At 46.7% G+C, this 23191-nt stretch overlaps 1 protein-coding gene across 2 annotated transcripts; it reads left to right on the top strand.

Annotated features, from left to right (window-relative positions):
• Positions 1-454: 454 nt before the first annotated feature.
• Positions 455-21539, top strand: LOC139229860 (zinc finger protein ZFP2-like). Of its 2 annotated transcripts, none has more exons than XM_070861490.1 (2): positions 455-488; positions 19352-21539. In XM_070861490.1, the coding sequence occupies exon 2, from the start codon at positions 19885-19887 to the stop codon at positions 20944-20946; it is 1062 nt and encodes a 353-aa protein (XP_070717591.1). In that variant the 5' UTR covers positions 455-488; positions 19352-19884; the 3' UTR covers positions 20947-21539. The 2 variants fall into 2 exon arrangements, with proteins under 2 accessions (XP_070717591.1, XP_070717589.1); XM_070861488.1 differs by lacking the exon at positions 455-488 and adding an exon at positions 14811-15234.
• Positions 21540-23191: the final 1652 nt, after the last annotated feature.

Below are 23191 nucleotides of genomic sequence, written 5' to 3'. Positions count from 1 at the left end.
TGACTTCAGCATGTGCCTCGTGTGAGTCTGTACTGCAGGGTCAGGACTTTACAGGACTCGGTCCCTGTAACACTGATCAGGGTCCCTACCTTGGGCAGTTTCTAAATTATTAGAGTTTGAGATTTTCCCTGTAATGCAATGGCTATTTTTCAGTTTTAAAGTTGCAATAGTGTGACTGTGAAGCGGAAGTCCCGCTCCCAACGCTGTCTGATTGACAGAGAAGTGTGATTCTGTGAAATGTGTTAGTTTCTGGCCAGATGCAGGCCCTGATTGGTTAGCGCCTGTGATCAAAGATTCACAAAGCGCTGCGGCCGCACGGAGTGCAGGCTCTGCTTGGCTGTTTCGCGTGGCAATCGGGAAAGTGCGCACAGCCCAGTCCAGCCCAGCCGAGCCGTGGCTTTCTTCTCTCCTTTCATTGCCGCAGCTTCAGTTCCTGCCTGGGTCTGCAATCAAAGTGAGAGCCGTGGAGTGGGTGATCGGGGAATGAGGTCTGTACTGACTTTATACAGTGAAACACCCATTAATGTTCAGAGCAGTCTGATTATCCTGTGGGGGAACAGGAAGGGGACAGAAATGCCCCTTGTGCTGTGTGAGAGGATCCAGCTGACTGGCCTGTTTACTCCCTGCTTTGTGCTGCACTGACAGGCTGGGGCTGAATGTTGGATATTGAAGGTGTTTACTGGAAGCTGGGATTTGTACACAGCATTTCTCTCCTGATTTACAGGCTGGGTTTTGTTCAGGAGTCAATGCTGAAAATGGGAAGGTGAGGTGTGATTATCTGGGAGGTACACAGGGTCTGAGGATTCTTGCAGTGTCCTGCCTGTGAGGGGAATCCATTTTCAGTGAGATATTTCTCTGTGAGGAGTCCTGCTGTGCAGGGAAGTCTGATACTGTCTAGTTTACTGTAAATACATCTGTTTATAACCAGGGCGAGCCTAGCCCTATGGTCCCTTTAATTCTGGCATTATCCATTCGAGTTAAAACCAGCTTCATTCTCTGAAAAATGTTCAGTTTAATCTAGTATATTTGAACTAAAATTAGAAATAGCTGAGCTGGCACAAACTGTGGGACAACCATAACACTAAGACCTGAGACAGCTGGATCAGCCTGAGAGTAATGTTGCTTCCGGTGAGGTGAGACAAGCTCCAGGCTCACTGGGAAGGTCCAAATACTAAGGTGGAGAAATGCAGTGATATAAATTACTACAAAGAAAGAAAGACTTACATTTATTAAGTGCCTTCCACGACCATCCGGACGTCTCGAAGCACTTTACAGCCAATGAGCTTTGGGAGTGTAGTCACTGTTGTAATGTGGGAAATAAGAACATAACATAGAAACATAAAAAATAGGTGCAGGAGTAGGGTATTCGGTCCTTCGAGCCTGCATCACCATTCAATAAGATCGTGGCTGATCATTCAACCTCAGTACCCCTTTCCTGCTTTCTCTCCATACCCTTAATCCCTTTGGCCGTAAGGGCCATATCTAACTCCCTTTTGAATATATCTAACGAACTGTCCTCAACAACTTTCTGTGGTAGAGAATTCCAAAGGTTAATCACTCTCTGAGTGAAGAATTTTCTCCTCATCTCAGTTTTAAATGGGTGGCCCCATATTCTAAGATTATACCCTCTAGTTCTAGTCTCCCCTATCAGTGGAAACATCCTCTCTGCAGCCACCTTGTCAAACCCTCGTAATCTTATACGTTTTGATAAGATCACCTCTCGCTCTTCTGAATTCCAATGAGTAGAGACCCAACCTACTCAACTTTTCTTCATAAATCAACCCCCTAATCTCCAGAATCAACCGTGTGAACCTTCTCTGAACTGCCTCCAAAGCAAGTATGTCCTTTTGTAAATATGGAAGCCAAAACTGCACGCAGTACTCCAGGTGTGGCCTCACCAGTACAACTGTAGCAAGACTTCCCTGCTTTTATACTCCATCGCCTTTGCAATAAAGGCCAAGATACCATTGGTCTTCCTGATTACTTGCTGTCCCTGCATACCAACCTTTTGTGTTTCATGCACAAGTATCCCCAGGTCCTGCTGTACTGCAGCACTTTGCAATCTTTCTCCATTTAAATAATAACTTGCTCTTTGATTTTTTTCTGCCAAAGTGCATGACCTCACACTTTCCAACATTATACTCCATCTGCCAATTTTTTGCCCACTCACTTAGCCTGTCTGTGTCCTTTTACAGATATTTTATGACCTCCTCACACATTGCTTTTCCTCCCATCTTTGTATTATCAGCAAACTTGGCTACGTTACACTCGGGCCCTTCTTCCAAGTCGTTAATACAGATTATAAATAGTTGGGGTCCCAGCACTGATCCCTGCGGCACCCCACTGGTTACTGATTGCCAATCCGAGAATGAACTATTATCCCGACTCTCTGTTTTCTGTTAGCCAATCCTCTATCCATGCTAATATTTTACCCCCAACCCCGTGAACTTTTATCTTGTGCAGTACCCTTTTAGTGGCTCCTTGTCAAATGCCTTCTGGAAGTCCAAATACACAAAATCCACTGGTTCCCCTTTATCCACCCTGTTCGTTACATCCTCAAAGAATTCCAGCAAATTTGTCCAATGCTGGATGTCGGACAAGCAGCCTGAGAGTATAGCGATGGTGGAGGGTTCGAGAGAGGTGGAGGAGAGGTAGAGCTGGATATCATCAGCGTACATGTGAAAACTCATGCAATGCTGCCGGATGGTGTCACTGAGGGGCAGCATGTAGATAAGAAATAGGAGGGGGCCAAGGATAGATCCCTGGGGACACCAGAGGTGACGGTGCTGGAGCGGGAAGAGAAGCCATTGCAGGTGATTCAAAGGTTATGGCTGGAAAGATGGTAGTGGAACCAGAGGAGTGCAGACCCATTCAGCTGTACAACGATGGAGAGGCGTTGGAGCAGAATTTTGTCGTCAACTGTTTCAAAAGCTGCAGACAGATTGAGAAGGACAAAACGGGATAGTTAATCTTTGTCGCAGTCAATTCCGATGTCATTTCTGATCTACGTAAGAGCCGTCTCGGTACTGTGACAGGGCGGAAGCCTGATTGGAGGGATTCAAACAAGGAGTTCTGGGAATGATGGGCATGGATTTGGGAGGCGAAAACCTGTTCAAGGACTTTGGAGAGGAAGGGGAGGTTGGAGATAGGGCAGTAGTTTGCAAGGACGGAGGGGTTAAGGAGTTGGTTTTTTGAGGATGGGGGTGATGAAGGCAGATTTGAAGGGGAGAGGAACCGTTAACAATATCCGCTAACATGGGAGCCAGGAAGGGAAGCTGGGTGGTCAGCAGTTTAGTAGGAATAGGGTGGAGGGAACAGGAAGTTGGTCTCGTTCACAAGATGAGCTTTGAAATGGCAAGAGTGGAGCTAGGAGAGAAGCTAGAAAAATATCATCATCATAGGCAGTCCCTCGAAATCGAGGAAGACTTGCTTGCACTCTTAAAATGAGTTCTCCAGTGACTGAACAGTCCAATACGGGAATTACAGTCTCTGTCACAGGTGGGACAGACAGTGGTTGAAGGAAAGGGTGGGTGGGGTGTCTGGTTTGCCGCACGCTCCTTCCGCTACCTGCGCTTAGTTTCTGCATGCTCTTGGCGACAAGACTCGAGGTGCACAGCGCCCTCCCGGATGCACTTCCTCCACTTAGGGCGGACTTTGGCCAGGGACTCCCAGGTGGCGGTGGGGATGTTGCATTTTATCAAGGAGGCTTTGAGCAAGGGCAGACATCGAGAAAAATATGAACATTTCGGGTTAGGGCAGGAGGAAAACGGAGAGGAAGGAAGGAACCGGTGGATTAGGTGAAGGGAGGGAAGTAGCAGAGGCAGTTGAACGATGTTCTCGATCTTTTTCACAAAAAAAGTCCATGACCTCCTCACATTTATTATTGGAGGAGGAGGCAGGGGAGGATGGTTTGAGGAAAGGGTTACTGGTGGAGAAGAAAAGCCTGGTGTTGCCCTTGTCTTCCTGGATGATCTTTTGAATAGTGGACAGTTTTAGTGATGGCGAGCAAGATCCGACATATGATCTAGCCATATCTGGTGATGGATGGTTAAACCAGTTGTCCGCCATAGATGTTCAAGTCTGCATCACTTGAACTTATGGTAGCGGAGATGAGGGGTGTAGCAGGGGCAATGACGAGGATGAGAGAGTGTAATGATTTTAGTGGGGACAAGGGCATCAAAGGTGGTGGAGAGGATGTAATTTAGCAAATCAGTAGCTGCAGAAATAACAACTTATATTTATATAGCATCTTTAAGGTAGTGAAACAGCCTAAAGTGCTTCACAGAAGAATTATGAGCCAAACAAATTTGACACTGAGCCACACGAGCAGAAATTACGGCAGGTGGCCAAAAGCTTGGTCATAGAGGTAGGTTTTAAGGAGCACCTTGAAGGAAGAAAGAGAGGCAGAGAGCGAATCCTAGAGTTTGGGACCTCGGCAACAGAAGGCTCAATGGCTGAGCGATTATAATTAGGGATGCTCGAGGGCAGAATTAGAGCAGCACAGACATCTCGGGAAGCGGGGGCAGTTGCGTACGAACATGTGAACAATGACGGACAGGTAAAGACCATCTGGTCCATCGAGCCTGTCCCACACAATTATGATACCTTGTGTATCACAACATATACACTCCACCCTACCCAAAACTATATGATCTCCAGGGAGAGGCAAAAAAAGATGATAAACCCAGGCCAATTTGGGGAAAAGAAATCTGGGAAATTCCTCTCCGACCCATCTAGGCAATTGAAACTAGTCCAGGAGATCACTCTGGCCTTGAATTCCCTGCAGTACCTACCTTCTATAAGAGGTGATCTCCGTCCCAGCCAGAAACAAATCCAGCTTTCGCTTGAAGGAATTCAGTGAGTCTGCATTCACCACATGAAACAGCAGCTTGTTCCAGAGGTCTACTATTCTCTGGGAAAAGAACCACCTCCTGATGTCTAACCTAGATCTAGCCCCATACAACTTAAATTTGTGCCCCTGGTCCTGCCTAACCTATTTAATTGAAACACATTGTCAGCTGGAACACTGTCTATTCCCTTCATTATCTTATAAACCTCAATCAAATCCCCCTAAGTCTACGCTGCTCTAAGCTATGAAAATCTTGATAACTAAGATGCTTTAGACTTGGAATTAGTCTAGTGGCCCTATTCTGCACCCTTTCCAGAGCCTCAATATCACCCACCATGTGAGGAGACCAAAACTGGACACAATATTCCAAGTGTAGCCTGACTAAGGTGTTGTACAAGGACAAAACAGTACGCCTCATCTTGTACTCAATTGTCCTATGGATGCACCCCAACACCCTATTTGCTCTCGCTATCGCTGCATGGCATTGCTCATGTACCTTTAAGGATATATGCACTAGAATGCCCAAGTCTCTTTCTATCTCCACCATCTTTAATACCTTTTCCCTGGAGGGTGTATGAATGTTGAGCATTTGCCCTGCCCACATGCATAACACTGCACTAATCGAAGTGATACATCACATTCCAGTCTTGAGCCCAATCTCCCAACACATTAAGATTTGCCCGAAGCAGACGAGCATCTTCTACAGTTGTAACACTCGCACAGATCTTGGCTTCATCTGCAAATTTGCAAATTGTGCCACTAACCCCAAAATCCAGATCATTAATAAAAATAGTAAAAAGCAACGGTCCCAACACCGATACCACAGGAGACCATGGTGACCGGTCTGAAAACAGATCCAAATTCATCTATAACTACTTTTTGCCTGTGTCCTGCCAGCCAGTTCTGAATCCAACTCAATATATTTCCACTAATATCAGAGGCTCCGATCTTATAGAGAAGCCTCTCATCAAAAGCTTTTTGGAAATCTAAGTAGACAATGTCTACTGGGCTTCCCTCATCCAGAAACTTTGTAACTTTTTCAAAAAATACAATGAGATTTGTGAGACAGGATCTCTTTTTATTAAGCCATGTTAAGTGTCCCTAATATGTCTCTCCCTATCCAAGTATTCATATATTGCATCCCTTGATTCCTTCAAGCATCTTACCTATTACTGATATTAAACTGATGGGCCTATAGTTACCTGGGTCTGTCTTGTTGCCTTTTTTTAAAATGGGGACAACATTCGCCTCCTTCCAATCTGTAGCAACCAATCCAGAATGCAGTGAGTTATTAAACATACAGGCCAGGGGCTCGCACAGCACGTCCCATCATCCGGAGAACCCTCAGGTGGATATCATCCGGCCCGGCTGCTCTACCTATTTTCAAGTTCTTAATTATTTCCAAAACAATATGTTTATCTATGTTACTGTTACTAACAAAACTAGTATTATTAAATTCCAATGTTCGAGCATCATCTTCAAGGGTGAAGACAGATGCAAAGTACTCATTTAATAATTCCGGCATACCTAGTGAGTCCTTTGTCACCTGTCCTTGAACACCTTTCAGTGGCCCAGTACAGTCTTTGATAGTTCTCGAACTCTTCACATGACTAAAAAACTCTTCCCAGTACTGCCACCATTGTCTACAATCCTTTTTTCCATTAGCCATTTTGCTGATCTTATAGCAGCCTCCGTTTTCTTTAGTTGTTACTTATGTTCAACCCTGTTTATTTGAGTATTAAATGTTTATAATTTATAGAACCATTTCTGTTTACATCTTATTTATCTTTGTACATAACCAGTCAGCCACCTTGGCTTTCTCTTACCACATTTCCTCCTTTTGATTTTGGGTTCATGTTTGTTTTCCTCATTTTTAATCTTGTTCTTAAAAACTTTCAATTTATATGCAACATCGGTCTCATCATCACCAAGGAGGGTTCGTCAATTTAACCATTTCAAGTCATCTGCCATTATAGAGAAGTTTGCTCTTCTGAAACCTGGTACGAGTTGCAGGTTCTCAGTAACTTTACTTCTCCCAGCCAATTGGAACCGTATAATGTTGTGGTTACTGTTGCCCAGATGTTCCCCCACATGGAGGCCTGATACCTCCTAAAGTACTAAACACCAGATCTAATATATAATTATCCCTAGTTACTTCATTAACATGTTGAGTCAGGAAACAGTCTTGTATATTTTCAGTAAATCTTTCAGCTGTACTTCCCACCACAACAGCAGGTAAACCATCATGTCACTGAATGCCAGGAAAATTAAAATCACCCACCAGACAAAGGTGGCATTTTATATTAAAAGCATTAGTGATCTGTTTCCATAATAACACATCATGTTCAAGTATCTGACCTGGGAGCCTATAACAATTACCGATAATGAATCCCTGCCCGTGAGCTGGGTCCACTTGAACCCAGATAGCCTCAGCTGAGCCTGATGAGGTAACATCAAGTCTCTCTCTAGCTGTTAGAGTCTCACTGATAAAAAGCAGCAACCACACCTCCCCTTTGGCCTACTCTATCCTTTCTGAAACCCTTGTAGCCCTTTAGGTGAATTTCTGCCGTATCATTTCCATCTAGCCATGTCTCAGAAATATACCGTGTCTAAATTCTCCAACACAGCACAGGATTTCAATTCTAACAATTTGCTTTTAACACTCCTTGCATTTATATAAAAGCAATTTAAAGGCCCCATCTAATTTCTTAGTTATTAATTCTTGTTTGCTTGCTACCTGGCTTAAATTCATGCTTAGCATCTATGTAATTGTCATGTGCAGTAAGGCTAACTTTGAACTTGCCTACACTATTCCCTTGCTGATTTAGTTTAAATGCTTTCTGAAAGCATGCACAACAACCTCTGCCAGCCTTTTAGCTCCCAAGAAGTTAAGATGGAAACTGTCCCTCCGAAACAACTTGCCTTGTCCAGCAAACACTCCCAATTATCGATGAATTGAAGCTGCTTTTTGCAGAGATCCCAAAGACAGCTGTTAAATCCCACGATTCAGCTATTCCTCTCCATCGATCTGGACATGACTGGTAATAAATAGCCCAGACACTGCTACCCTTGTACCCCTTTGCTGAAGGACATCTATGAGGCTTTTGTAGGAATCCTGCAAAACAAATGGACTTCTATCCATGATATCGTTAGTTCCAATATGTAAACCCCCTACAGTATATTTACACTGACCTTTCATCAGTTCATCCACACGATCCCGGAGATCAGCTACCTTGGCCCCTGGAAAACAGAAGACTGCTCTTGACAGAGGCTTACCTCCACACAGGATGCTGTCTGTGTGCCTGATGATTGAGTCCCCTATGAGGATTGCCCGCTGCCTCTTGCTCTTCCGTGGCTGTCAAACGACGTCCTCTTGGACTTTGCAGCCTTCCCCTACCTTTTCCAAGATGCTGATACAAGCATCATACGAAAACACAGCATCAGTTTCCACATGTACACTGACACCCAACTCTACCTCACTACCACTTCTCTCGACCCCTCCACGGTCTCTAAATTGTCAGACTGCTTGTCCGACATTCAGTTCTGGATGAGCAGAAATTTTCCCCAATTAAATATTGAGAACATAAGAAATGGGAGCAGAAGTAGGCCACCTGGCCCCTCGAGCCTGCTCCACCATTTAATAAGATCATGGCTGATCTGATCATGGACTCCGCTCCACTTTCCTGCCCACTCCCCATAACCCCTTATTTCCTTATCGTTCAAAAATCTGTCTATCTCCGCCTTAAATATATTCAATGACCCATTCTCCACAGCTCTCTGGGGCAGAGAACGCCACAGATTTACAACCCTCTGAGAAGAAATTCCTCCTCATCTCAGTTTTAAATGGGCGGTCCCTTATTCTGAGACTATGTCCCCTAGTTTTAGTTTCCCCTATAAGTGGAAACATCCTCTCTGCATCCACCTTGTCAAGCCCCCTCAGTACCTTATATGTTTCGATAAGATCTTCTCTCATTCTTCTGAACTCCAATGAGTATAGGCCCAACCTACACAACCTATCTTCATAAGTTAAACCCCTCACCTCCAGAATCAATCCAGTGAATCTTCTCTGTACAGCCTCCAATGCAAGTATATCCTTCCTTAAATACGGAGACCAAAACTGTACGCAGTACTCCAGGTGTAGCCTCACCAATACCCTGTACAGTTGTAGCAGGACTTCTCTGCTTTTATACTCTATCCCCCTTGCAATAAAGGCCAACATTCCATTTGCCTTCCTGATCAATTGCTGTACCTGCATACTAACTTTTTGTGTTTCATGCACAAGGACCCCCAGGTCCCTCTGTACTGCAGCACTTTGCAATTTTTCTCCATTTAAATTATAATTTGCTTTTCTATTTTTTCTACCAATGTGGATAACCTCATATATTCCCACGTTATACTCCATCTGCCAAATTTTTACCCACACACTTAGGCTTCAGAAGACTGAAGCCATTGTTTTTGGTCCCGCCACAAACTCCGTTCCCTAACCACCAACTCAAGTCCTCTCCCCAACTTCTGTCTGAGGCTGAGCCACACTGTCTGCAACTTTGGTGTCATATTTGACCCTGTAATTAGCATTCGACTACATATCCGCAGCATAACTAAGACCGCCTTTTTCCACCTCTGTAACATCGCTCGTCTCTGCCCTTACAACAGTGACTACACTGCAAAAGTATTTCATTGGCTGTAAAGTGCTTTGAGACGTCCGATGGTCATAAAGGGCGCTATATAAATGCAAGTCTTTCTTTGTAGTAATTTATATCACTGCATTTCTCCACCATAGTATTTGGACCTTCCCAGTGAGCATTGAGCTTGTTTCACCTCACTGGAAGCAACACAATCACTTTCTTTGCCTCAGCTTGTCCGCTACTGAAACCCTCATCTATGCCTTTGTTATCTCTGGACTTGACTATTCCAATGCTCCCCTGGCTGTCCTCCCACATTCTACCCTGCCTAAACTCGAGGTGATCCAAAACTCGGCAGCCCGTGTCCTAACTTGCACCAAGTCCCGCCCACCCATCGCCCCTGTGCTCACTGACCTACATTGGTTCCTGGTTAAACAACGCCTTGATTTCAAAATTCTCATCCTTGTTAACAAATCCCTCCTTGGCCTCGTCCCTCCCTATCTCTGTAATCTCCTTCAGCCTCACAACCCCCCAAGATATCTGCACTCCTTAAATTCTGCTCTTTTGAGCATCCCTGATTATAACTGCTCAACCATCAGTGACCATGCCTTCAGCTGCCTGGGCCCTAAGCTCTGGAACTCCCTCCCTAAACATCTCCGCCTCTCTACCTCTCGTTCCTCCTTCAAGACACTCCTTAAAACCTACCTCTATGACCAAGCTTTTGGTTATCTGCCGTAATTTCTTCTTATCTGGCTCGGTGTCAATTTTGTTTTCTTATAACACTCCTGTAAAGTGACTTAACATAGAAACATAGAAACATAGAAAATAGGTGCAGGAGTAGGCCATTCGGCCCTTCTAGCCTGCACCGCCATTCAATGAGTTCATGGCTGAACATTCAACTTCAGTACCCCATTCCTGCTTTCTCGCCATACCCCTTGATCCCCCTAGCAGTAAGGACCTCATCTAACTCCTTTTTGAATATATTTAGTGAATTGGCCTCAAATTGGGACATAATACTATGCTAAAGGTGCTAAATACAAGTCATTGTTGTTGAGCGGGGCAAGTGAGGGAAAGTATAGCCTTGCGGGGAGGCTTCATTTCTTAGACGGTCCCTCGTATCGACGATGACTTGCTTCCACGCCAAAAAGGGATGAGTTCACAGGTGTTACAATGAGGGACCTGATATTCCGGATTCCGATCTACATGTTGAAGGGTGGAAGATGCCTGTGTGTGGATTTTTTAACGTGTGGTGGCTGTTGTACATCAGCCACCACACGGGCTTGACAGAGCTAGGCCTTGATCCAGTGGCAAGGATTAACCAAGACTAACTGGAGACCAGTTCTGCTGCACGGGTCTAGTGCGCGCACACATATTGCAGTGTGGGCTGGCCCGTGCTGCCCCTGGGCATTCGCCTCTTCTGGATCCCGAACTCTTGCCTCTCCTGGGCCCCGATCACGTCGCTCTACCATCTCTCACCGCTCCTTCGCCCTGACCTCGCCGCTCCTGCTCTACCTGCCCATGCTCCAATCACCGACCTGGATTATGATGACGTCCAATCCAGTTGCCCTCTTCGCTGCCATCACCCTCTCTGACTGGCTCATGCTGTACCTTGTAGTGGCATGCTCCTGTTATTGCCCTGGCCTGCCGGTGATGGTCTCTCGCAGGTCGGGGCCACCATGCTGTCCAGGGGCCGCTGCACGCCGCTCCTGTTATGGCCCCGACCTGCCGCTTCAATTAAGGGTTAGGTGTCATCACCTAAGTGGGTCGATGATGGCTGATCCACTGCCAGCGTCCACAGGGTTGGCAGTGGCGGGGTGAGTTGGAAGGGGAAGAGATTGGCAAGATTATCCCCCAGTGGGCATTCTGAGCGGGAAGGTCAGCGAGAGAGCAGGTTGGGACAGTTGGGGTTGCTGCTCGTAAGCAAGCAGCGATGAGTCCCTCAATGGGCCCCTCCGTAGGATGCCAAAAGAGGCACAGAGGGAAGCTGTAGGCTTATCTAGGAGGGAGTCAAGCCTGGGACAGGAAGGAGAGTAGGAAGGTCGAAGAGTAATGAAGGATTGGGGTAGAGATTTCTGAGAGAAGAGAGATGAAAGAAGGCATGGCGACAGGAGAGAACAGTCAGGGTGGGGTAGAGAGAAAAGGAAAGAGGAGGAAAGTGGAAAGTATTGAATGTCTGGGTCCAAAGCGGCAGCCAAAATGCGCACGTGAATGGACACGGGAAAAGCTCGGGTTACATCGGCCTGGTTAAATGTAGTAGTTAATGGGATACAATAGTAGAGAAACCAGGGTCAAAGTCAGAGGTCCCATGGAAGGACAAAGCCAACATGAGCAGGATGGGGCTGGAACGGAGCATTGACGAACCGCTGTCCAAAGCAGGCGAGTGACGTCCAGACGCTATTTGAAGTGTAGGGAGTTCGAGGTTGTTGCCATAGGAAGGAGAGTCGGTAGCAAGTGCAGGAAAGTGATGACAACGTTAGCGCAAGTTTGTCGATCGCCGTTGATCAAAGCAGCGGAGAAAAAGTAAAAACCACAGCCAGCGACCAGCTAAGTTGAAAACCGACAGAATGCGTGAAGCAGTAGCTGCTGCCTAGAACCAGCAGAGCGTCAAATACAGCTAAAAGGAATAATAAAACCTTATCAGCAGAGATGGAGAAACAGCAGGTGTAGTCCAGTGCAGAGACGCAGTGGTGTAATCCAGTGCAGAGACGCAGTGGTGTAATCCAGTGCAGAGACGCAGTGGTGTAATCCAGTGCAGAGATGCAGTGGTGTAGTCCAGTGCAGAGATGCAGTGGTGTAATCCAGTGCAGAGATGCAGTGGTGTAGTCCAGTGCAGAGACGCAGTGGTGTAATCCAGTGCAGAGACGCAGTGGTGTAATCCAGTGTAGTCCAGTGCAGAGACATAGTCTCGATGTTCCGAGAAGTCCAAGAGATCAGAAACCAATTTGACCAAAGACTGGAAATGGCTGAAAGCAGAGCAAAGCCACAACAGTGTAAGAGCAATAAAGTCCTGTTCGCGAGTGATGGGGAATCATGCCTATAGCAGAGGCAGCACACTGGCAAGTAGTTTGACTTTTCATCCCATGATCTTGGACAACCTGGCTGCATAGAGGAAGTGGTGGACATCATGGACCGGGTCAGTGAAATGTCATCTGCCAATGTACGTATAGATTCCCAAATAGCCTCAGGAACACACCAAGGGAGAAAGAAGTGCAGGAGATGTTAGGAGTTCGGGGTCATTGATCCTTTAGAGTCCTTGGGCTTCACTCTTGGTACTCATTGCAAGAAAAGTTTTTAAAAAAACACAGGGTTTTGCCTGGAAAATATCTTGAGTCACACAAGCAGATCCTTGCAACGCTGGGGAGCTCAAGTACTTGGCAACTGTCAACCTGACCAAAGCTCATTGACAGGTTCTGCTGAGTAAGGAAGCAGTAGCATGTTCCAATTTTCCATGAGTTTGTAATTACACTTTTTGGCATGGAAAAATACATCAGCCACATTCCAGTGACTGCTCAATACGGTGCCTAGTTGAGGGTCGTAGAACGCAAATGCTATTGCTGTATTGAAATAGATTTGGTATGATCTCTGTCATTGATGAACTGCCAAGCTTGCAAAAAATTAGGCGAACAGTGAAGGTAGAAATATTCCTGCTGTGCACAGCCAAAGTGCTGTATGGTGGGTACCGTTTGGGTGGGGGAACCTGATGATCTGATTGGGTTAAGGAGGATGCCCATCACTACATAACGTCGTACTAAAACAGGATCAGGCCGGTGCATTCCTGGGAGCATGAGGCTATATTACCGTGGCTTATTTCCAAATTCTTGCCGTGTAGCTGCACCCTAAACAAATCTAAGCTGAACATAGAATTTAGCTGGAAACTATAGACCAGTTAGCCCAACATCTGTCGTTGGGAAAATGCTGGAATCCATTATTAAGGAAGCAGTAGCGGGACATTTGGAAAAGCATGATTCAATCAAGCAGAGTCAACATGCTTTTATGAAAGGGAAATCATGTTTGACAAATTTTCTGGAGTTGTTTGATGTAACGAGCAGGGTGGATAAGGGGGAACCAGTGGATGTGGTGTATTTGGATTTCCAGAAGGCATTCGATAAGGTGCCTTCTGAACAAGAGGTTACTGCACAAGATAAAAGCTCACGGGGTTGGCGGTAATATATTAGCATGGAAAGAGGATTGGCTAACTAACAGAAATCAGAGAGTCGTGATAAATGGGTCATTTTCCGGCTGGCAAATAGTAACTAGTGGGGTGCTACAGGGATCGGTGCTGGGGCCTCAACTATTTACAATCTATATTAATGACATGGATGAAGGGACCGAGTGTTATGTAGCCAAGTTTGCTGATGAAACCAAATTGTGAGGAGGACACAAAAAATCTACAAAGGGATATAGACAGGCTAAGTGGAGGATGGGTCATTGATTATATTTAAGATGGAGATAGACAGGTTTTTGAGCGATAAGGGAATAAAGGGTTATGGGGAGCGGGCAGGGAAGTGGAGCTGAGTCCATGATCAGATCAGCCATGATCTTATTGAATGACGGAGCAGGCTCGTGGGGCCAAATGGCCTACTCCTGCTCCTATTTCTTATGTTCTTGTGTTCTTAAACCAGGTTGGCCAAGCCAGCAACCTGTGAGGATTGCTTTTATTGAGCTCTACACAGACCCTGCCCGGCCAGTTAAAGTTGTTCTGAAGAGCTCATGGCTCTGATGCATCTGACGGGCACAAGTGACTCTGTTCAATTGTGTGAAGGAAGTCATCTATTGGAAAGTGACAAAAGTGAATCACTTTTGACTTGAGTTTCAGCTCCTTCATATTGACTCTGTTCATTCAGAGTAGATCAAGGAGCTGAACTTCAGGTGCAGCAGAAAGCTGGTGCGGCTATGAGTTTTGGAGTGGTACTTATCAATGGAACTCTTGGTACAGTAAGTAGATCCATTTTCAGGACTTTGACAATTTTTCCAAATCCTACAGGAAATGGATCATAATGGGAGTGGGCCTTAGATTCAAAGCCAGGCTGGAGTGTCTGAAAATAGATTGATCGAGGCCTCCGCCGCGGTCAATCAGTGGTGGAGTGGTGGTGATGTCACAGCGCGTTAAAGGGGAGGAAATCTATCATTTTTTTTTGCTTTGGCCTCTGGGCCACCAGGGAGGGTTTTGGCCAGGCCAGCAACCTGGCATCCAAGAGGGAGGTGCCAGGCTGCCCGTTGGCGGCCCGGCCAAACCGGGGGGGGGGGGGGGGGGGGGCGGGGGGGAGGCAGTATTTTGCCGGCCGATCGGCAAGTCAGCTGGCAAAAATGTTTCCATTGCAGCCGCGGCAGTTGGGCCCTCCCCTTTAAGGGCAGCCGCGCTGCCGGGCCGCATTCAGTGCGGAGATGGTGCACCGACTGGGACTGGGGCTTGAACCCACAACCTTCTGACTCAGAGGCAAATGTGCTCCCACTATTGGCAACAACTCGGCTACCGTACTCTTAAATTCAAAGTTTGTAAATAACTGGCCATTTGTACACTACCCGAGGCTACTTTGTCCTGTTGCCTTCAGTCAACTGCTCTCGGCTGGTCACTCCAAGCCTGGGAGCTGGAGGTACATAAAGAGCAAGAGATGGAGACGGGAAGACAGCATCCAGGTGCAGTGTGAAGGTGGAAAAGGCAAGGATTAGGGGAGTACAGGTACTGCATGGTTACTGAGCTCTGCAGGACGGTATGATTCAGCGTCACTCCACAGTCTGTACAGAGTGAGTTGATCCATACAGGTGAGGCACCGCAGTGGATCTCGGGGCTCTCGAGTTAGGGAGGGGGTGAAAGAAAGTAGTCCGAGTATCCACGACCTGATCGTTATCCAGTGATTTGTGCTGGAAAGAGTGCATGTGTGTGTGGGTGGCAAGTGAGGGCGGTATGGGACTTGGTTGAATAATTTAGACACCTAGGCCGCGATTTCTCCACACGCGGCGGGATCAATGCGGCCGGGATAGGTGGCGTGTTGAAAACCCGCTCCCAACTCGAGCCTGCTCTCTTTCCGGAATCTTCCCAGGATCGGGCTTGTTAAGCCCCGCCCTGCGGGCTTCCCGGCCAATTGAGAGGAAACCGGACTGATGATGTCATTTGATGAGGGGGCCAGCCGGTTTCCTTAAAGGGACCATGCCCACAATGGTTGTGACAGTTCTTCTGTCCGTGTCCTGCAGCATTGAGGTGCTGAAAACACCGAGAAGCACTGTACAGAGGTGCATGGCTGCACCCTGGCTCTCCCACGACTCCCTCCAGATGCTTATGGAGGGAGTCACTGCACGCAGGGAGGTCCTCTACCCTTCCCATGGGCGGAAGTGACCTCCCCAGGACACCAACGCAGCCTGGTTATTCATTGCCCAGGAGGGCACGAGCAGGGATGTCGTCAGGAGAACCAGGCTGCAATGGCACAAACCTTTCAATGACCTCAGCAGATCACGAAACGTTACTGCAAAACCACACTCCACATCATCCTGCTGTGCCTCTCATCATATCCCCATCACTCTGCCTTCTCTACCCTACCCTACCCCTGCACATCCTTTCTCACACCAACTTACCTAGCACATCCACCCATCCCTCTCTCTCTATATCTACATTATCAGTTCCCCATTTCACGAGCCGTCCTCACTCTCATCCAATCATACTGACTAACAACACAAGGATAGGCACTTGGGTCCTTTAGCCAATGTTCATGTATAGTTAACGTTGATCTGTTGTCAAACATTGAAATCTTTATTTTCAGGACTTTGCGTTCTTGGACAGATTTGTGTTCACCTTTGGAAGTGTAGTGAATGGTCAGACATAAGGGTGCCCCCCACAATGGTGATGAGTGTGAAAGGAATGGGTTGGACATTGCAGGGGTGCTTTATGGAGCTGGAGTGGGGTGGTGCCAACCTGGTGCATCATATGGTAGTCAGGGTGTACAGCGCGAAGTGACATAAGTGTGGCCTCCTGGGCAGCAATGCGGTCGCGTGCTGATGTCCTGTGTACTGTAAAGCATCAGGTGATTGTGGAGAAGGTTCGTGTCGATGGTAGTGATTCTGGTGTTGGGGCTGATCGTGGTGGGATTCAAGGACCAAGGTGAGATTTTTTCAAGTGCACCAATAGTAAGAGTTTCTACAGTTATATAAAAAGGAAGTGAGTGGCTAAAGTAAATGTTGGTCCCTTAGAGAATGAGACTGGGGTAGTAATAATGGGGAATAGGAAAATGGCAGAGACTTTGAACAAATATTTTGTATCGGTCTACACAATTTAAGGCACTAAAAACATCCCAATAATGGATAATCAAGGGGCTATGGGAAGGGACGAACTTAAAACAATCACTATCACTGAAGAAGAAGTACCCGGTAAAATAATGGGACAAAAGGTGGACAAGTCCCCTGGACCTGATGGCTTACATCCTAGGGTCTTAAAAGAAGTGGCTGCAGAGATAGTGGATGCAATGGTTGTAATCTACCAAAATTCCTTGGATTCTGGGGAGGTCCCAGCAGATTGGAAAATCGCAAATGTAACGCCCCTATTTAAAAAAAAAAGGAGGCAGACAGAAAGCAGGAAACTATAGACTGGTTAGCCTAACATCTGTTGTTGGTGAAATGCTGGAGTCCATTATTAAGGAAACAGTAGCGGGACATTTAGAAAATCATAATACAGTCAAGCAGAGTCAGCATGGTTTTATGAAAGGGAAATCATGTTTGACAAATTTGCTGGAGTTCTTTGAGGATGTAACGAGCAGGGTGGATAAAGGGGAACCAGTGGATGTGGTGTGTTTGGATTTCCAGAAGGCATTCGATAAGGTGCCACATAAAAGGTTACTGCACGAGATAAAAGTTCATGAGGTTAGCATGGATAGAGGATTGGCTAACTAACAGAAAAGAGATTCGGGATAAATGGGTCATTGTCCGGTTGGCAAACAGTAACTACTACAGGTGCCACTGGGATCGGTGCTGGGTCCTCAACTATTTACAATCAATATTAATGATTTGGATGAAGGGGCCGAGTGTAATCAATGCAAGTTTGTTGATGATACAAAGATGGTTGGGAAAGCAAATTGTGAGGACATAAAAAATCTGCAAAGGGATATAGACAGGCTAAGTGAGTGGGCAAAAATTTTGTCGATGGAGTATAATTATCGAAATGTATAAGATTATGAGGGGGCTTGACAAGGTGGATGCAGAGAGGATGTTTCCACTGATGGGGGAGACTAGAACTAGAGGGCATGATCTTAGAATAAGAGGCAGCCCATTTAAAACAGAGATGAGGAGAAATTTATTTTCTGAGGGTTGTAAATCTGTGGAATTTGCTGCATCAGAGAGCTGTGAAAGCTGGGACATTAAATACATTTTAAGACAGAAATAGACAGTTTCTTAAACGATAAGGGGATAAGGGGAGCCGAGTCCATGATCAGATCAGCCATGATCTTATTGAATGGCGGAGCAGGCTCGAGGAGCCGTATGGCTTACTCCTGTTCCTATTTCTTATATTCTTATCCACTCTGGCAGAAAAAATAAAAAAGCAAATTATAATTTAAATGGAGAAAAATTGCCAAGTGCTGCAGTACAGAGGTACCTGGGGGTCCTCGTGCATGAAACACAAAAAGTTAGTATGCAGGTACAGCAAGTAATCAGGAGGACAAATGAATGTTGGCCTTCATTGCAAGGGGTATAGCGTATAAAAGCAGAGAAGTCCTGCTCCAACTGTACAGGGTATTGGTGAGGCCACACCTGGAGTACTGCGTACAATTTTGGTCTCTATAATTAAGGAGGGATATACTTGCTTTGGTGGCAGTTCAGAGAAGGTTCACTGGGTTGATTCTGGAGATGAGGGGTTTGACTAGTTTGGCCTACTCCTACTTCTATTTCTTATGATGCTTCTGGAATAGATGGCAGGTGAGGTTGAGATGACAGAAGCAATCTGTCAATGGTGAGAGAGGTTGCTCCAAAGAGGTGACAGTGAATGGAGAGATCACTGCAAACACTTCCAAAGTGCATACAGCTCACAGATCTTTTCCAAAACCTGAAGGCTTCAGCTTCTGACATTGGAAAGTGAACAGCTGTGTAATGGTAGCTTTTATACCACTTCTGCAGCTGTCAGCTAGCCAAAGTAACGGAGAGTCACTGAGAACCCGACTCCACTTACCTGGCATGAAACCCGAATCAAAAGGTTGGTATAATTGTAAGTGCCTGCTTTTAAGCATCTTAACTAGCATTTAAGTACTTTTTAATGGTGCTAATTACCTGCCCGCCGTTGCTGTCGGGTCTGATATCCGAAGCGACCTGACAATTGAGAAACTTGCACTGAGTCGGGATACTGACCCACTGTCAATCATCATCATCATCATAGGCGGTCCCTCGAAACGAGGATGACTTGCTTCCATCTCAAAAAAGGATGAGTTCACAGGTGTTTCAATGAAGGATCTGAACTACATCCTGAGGGGTGGAAGATGCCTGTGCGTGGATTTTTTTAACGTGGGGTGGCCGTTGCACACCAGCCACCACACAGGCTTGACAGAGCTAGGTCTTGGTCCAGTGGCAAGGGTTAACCAAGACGACTGGAGACCTGCTCTGCTGCATGGACCTAGTGTGCACACATATCGCAGTGTGGGCTGGCCCGTGCTGCCTCTGGGCCCCTGGCCCTGACCTCACGCCTCCCCTGGGCCCCGATCACGTCCCTCGACAGTCTCTCTCCGCTCCTGCTGTGTCTGCCCACAATCAGGGCCATGTTGACAGCGGGCCCTCCTCCAAACCCGCACTCACAGGGCTGGGAAGATTCCGGCCAGTATGTCGGGCTGTCTCCAGAAAGTGTCAGCACCTTCATCAGAAAAATTGGGAACTGGAGGAAAAACATGAATTTGTTTTTCTTGTTTTACAGAAAGATGCACTGCATTAAACCTTACCTTGCACAGAGAATACTTGGAGAATAGACAACATTGCTCGATCCTGGCCATCACTCAAGTGACAGCTCCACAGTAAAACCATTCAGTCAGGAGAACTTTGATACGCCAGAACTGATGATGATCAACAGTATCAAACATCCCTCAAAGCCAAAGTTTCAGAGTTCCGGCCCTGACAGATTGCCTATTCCAGCAGGTGCAGAAACCTTTAGCAGTTACTCGGGTTCTAAAAGCAGGGACTTTTACAGTCGGTACGTCCACATCGGAGGGAGAAGCCATTGTGGTGAATTTTGTGCGAAAGGCTTCAATCTTTCATCAAGTCTCGTAACACTGGCACGTCCACACAGGGGAGGGGCCGTTAAACACTGAAGCGCGTGAGAAGGGTCTCAAACCGTTGTACGACCTCCTGATTCGTTGGTGCAGCTATTCAGGCAAGAGGAATTTCAGCTGGGAGGTTTTGGACAAAGCCTTAGTGCAGTTGTTGTGCCTGCTGTAACAGCGGGGCAGCGACATGGGGGAGAAGCCGTTCAAGTGTCATGTGTGTGGCTGGGCCTTTTCACAGGCATCGGGCCTGGTGAACCACCTGCGCATCCACACGGGTGAAAAGCCGTTCAGGTGTGAAGTGTGCGAGAAGTCCTTTACACAATCGTCGACTCTCCTGCAACACCAGCGCATCCACACGGGCGAGAAGCCGTTCCGGTGTGAGCTTTGTGAGAGAGCCTTCACACGATCATCCTGCCTTGTGGAGCACCGGCGCGCCCACACGGGCGAGAAGCCGTTCCGGTGTGAGGTGTGCGCGAAGGCTTTTGCAAAGTCCTCCACCCTCCTGGTGCACCAACGCACCCACACCGGGGAGAAACCGTTCGGGTGTGAGGTTTGTGGCAAAGCCTTCGCAGAGGCGGTGTTGCTCTTGAAACACCAGCGCATTCACCAGCGCAGCCATCAGCACGCCCAGGGGCGCCCGCAGATGGGGGAGAAAGCGTTGCGGTGCGAGGTTTGTGGCAAAGCCTTTGTGAGCCCGTCGAGCCTGCGGGTGCACCAGCGCACCCACACGGGGGAGAAACCGTTCCGGTGTGAAGCGTGCGACAAAGCCTTTGCGCAGTCGTCGAGCCTGAGGGTGCACCAGCGCACCCACACGGGGGAGAAACCGTTCGCATGTCATGTGTGCGACAAAGCTTACACCCAGTTGGTGCACCTCCAGCAACACCAGCTCGCCCACTCTGGGGAGAAGCCGTTCAAGTGTGAGGTTTGCAACAGAGCTTTCTTCAACTCCTCCTACCTCCTGGTGCACCAGCGCACCCACACAGGGGAGAAACCGTTCCGATGTGAAACGTGCCAGAAAGCGTTCCTGAACGCTTCCAGCCTGCGGGTGCACCGGCGCGCACACACCGGGGAGAAACCGTTCGGCTGTGAGGTTTGCAACAAGGCCTTCATGAATTCCTCGAGTCTCAGGGTGCACCAGCGTACGCACACTGGGGAGAAACCGTTCAGGTGTGAGGTCTGCGACAAAACCTTTACTCAGTCCTCGAATCTCCGGGCACACCGCCGTACTCACGCACCTTTTTGTGTTTGAAGTTCGTGACACAACTTTCACTCCGTCAGCACCTTCTGCCGCTCCAGCTCAGCCACCCAGAGCCAAGGCTGTTCAGGTGTGAGATTTGCAACAGTGGCTTATGCTCTCTGTACCTCTTAAGCGCACCCACACAATCTCAAAACCTCTCTGTGACTCTGGTAGAACGGCTTCATCAATTGCTTCCATCGCAATACACTGGCGAATCTACCAGACCAAAAACAAAGAAACATAGAAATTTACAGCGCAGAAGGTGGCCATTTTGGCCCATTGTGTCCGCGCCGGCCGACAAAGAGCCACACGGCCCTTGGTCAGCAGCCCTGAAGGTTACATATAAACCAATGAACAGTGACGGAAAGACAAAGAGCACCCAGCCCAACCAGTCCTCCTCACACAACTGCGACACCCCTTATACTGAAACATGCTACACTCCACCTCAACCGGAGCCATGTGATCTCCTGGGAAACATTCTAGTCCTGCGACTGTCAGTATTGACCCCTTCTTTCACCATCCACATTGGGCCAGGCACCAAAGGAAGTGCTTCAACTGCACAGAGCGTCAGAGAGTTGTCTATAATTATTATTCCCCCCCCCCCCCCCCCCCGTTTCGGTACTGTGGCAGGGGCGGAAACCAGATTGGGAATTACGAGAAAGACGGGCACGGATTTGGAAGCCGACAGCACATTCAAGGACTTGAGAGGAAAGGGAGGTTGCAGATGGGGTGGTCTTGGAAGCACAGTGGGGTCGAGGATTGTTTTTTGAGGAGAGGGGTGATGACGGCAGATTTGAGGGAAAGAATCGTTAACAATTATAGGAAAGCAATCAGGTCAGAGTGAATTAAAGGAATGGGATCAGCTCCCAGTGAATTAAAGGAATGTGATCAGCTCCCAGGTCCTTTGTCTTTCATTACTCCCGGTGAAACACCTTGGGAATTTTCCAGATTAAAGGCTTTATATAGAATGACATAGAATTTACACACAGAGACAGGCCATTCGGCCCAACGGGTCTCTGCTGGTGTTTATGACCCACACAAGCCTCCTCCGCCCCTCTTCATCTCACCCTCATATCTTTCTGTTCCTGCTTCCTCATGTACTCTAGTCTGAAATGCATCTGTACTATTCATCTTGACTACTCCTTGTGGTATCGATTTCCATATTCTCACCACTCTCTGGGTAAAGAGATTTCTCCTGAATTCCCAATTGGATTTATCAGTGACTCTCTTATATTCATGGCCTCTAGTTTTGGATCCCCATGTTCCAGTTTTATGATGTCACAAAGCAATGGAAAGTGACACAGCCCCTCTCTGCCACCGGATAAAATATTAATAACTTTTATTTATATAACAACTTTAATATAGTAAACCGTCCCAAGGTGCTTCACAACAGATAAATTTGACATGGAGCCACAGAAGAAATTAAGGCAGATGATCAAAAGCTGTTTAAAGAAGTAGGTTTTAACGCGCATCTTAAAGTAGGAAAGAGGGATAGAGATAATAAGGGGCTCTATTCAGTATTTGGGCCATGCTACATTACCAGATATTATAGATTTACAGTCACACTCTGGTTTGTAGGGATTGGGGGGTCACTAATGGAGTTGTCTTTGGTACTGAACACGAGGAAAGTATCAGAGTAAAAACATATCAAGCACTTTATACTAAAATAATATTACTCGATGAGGTTAGACACCCATCCTCCAGTCACTTAGTCTCTACACAGCTTTGTCTGGATATGCAATAGTTATTAAAAATGGCACCGAGCTGGATTAAATAATTTGTTTTATTGACATGCAGTTATAGCTGATCAAAGTTTATACAGTTTCAAAACAAATCACTGGATAAAGTAAAGTTGACTAATGGAATAGAGAAACACTTGTTACAACCTTATATAAAATGAAATTAAATTCAAATGCAATGGAACAGAATTCAAGCATTTGTTCACTGTAGAATTAAAATTCCAAACTATGGCAATCAGAATTTCAGAATAAAAATTTAACAGTAATGGTTTAAGTTCTGATTGTAAAATTCAACAGACAGGGTAACATTGACAGGAATCACATTGTCCAATCATTGAGCACAAGCAACATAAATTGTAATCTGTTATTTAATTATTTAAAGAAAGCATGTGAAACAATAAAATGACAACACATAACTCTCGGACCAGCGACTACAAATGTTAATGTAATGTTTAGCCTCTCTGTATTACAGCATTAGAAGCCTGTTCAATTTACTACATGCTTCTGAAGTCAGTTAC

The sequence above is a fragment of the Pristiophorus japonicus genome, chromosome 19 (assembly GCF_044704955.1).
Source record: "Pristiophorus japonicus isolate sPriJap1 chromosome 19, sPriJap1.hap1, whole genome shotgun sequence".
Classification (NCBI taxonomy): Eukaryota; Metazoa; Chordata; class Chondrichthyes; family Pristiophoridae; genus Pristiophorus; species Pristiophorus japonicus.
Note: the sequence above shows the minus strand (reverse complement) of the source record. Positions and strands in the feature narration are given on the sequence as shown.

Bases quoted from the DNA above. Each gene is read 5' to 3' on its own strand.
- LOC139229860 (XM_070861490.1), top strand. From the start codon at position 19,885: ATGGGGGAGAAGCCGTTCAAGTGTCATGTGTGTGGCTGGGCCTTTTCA.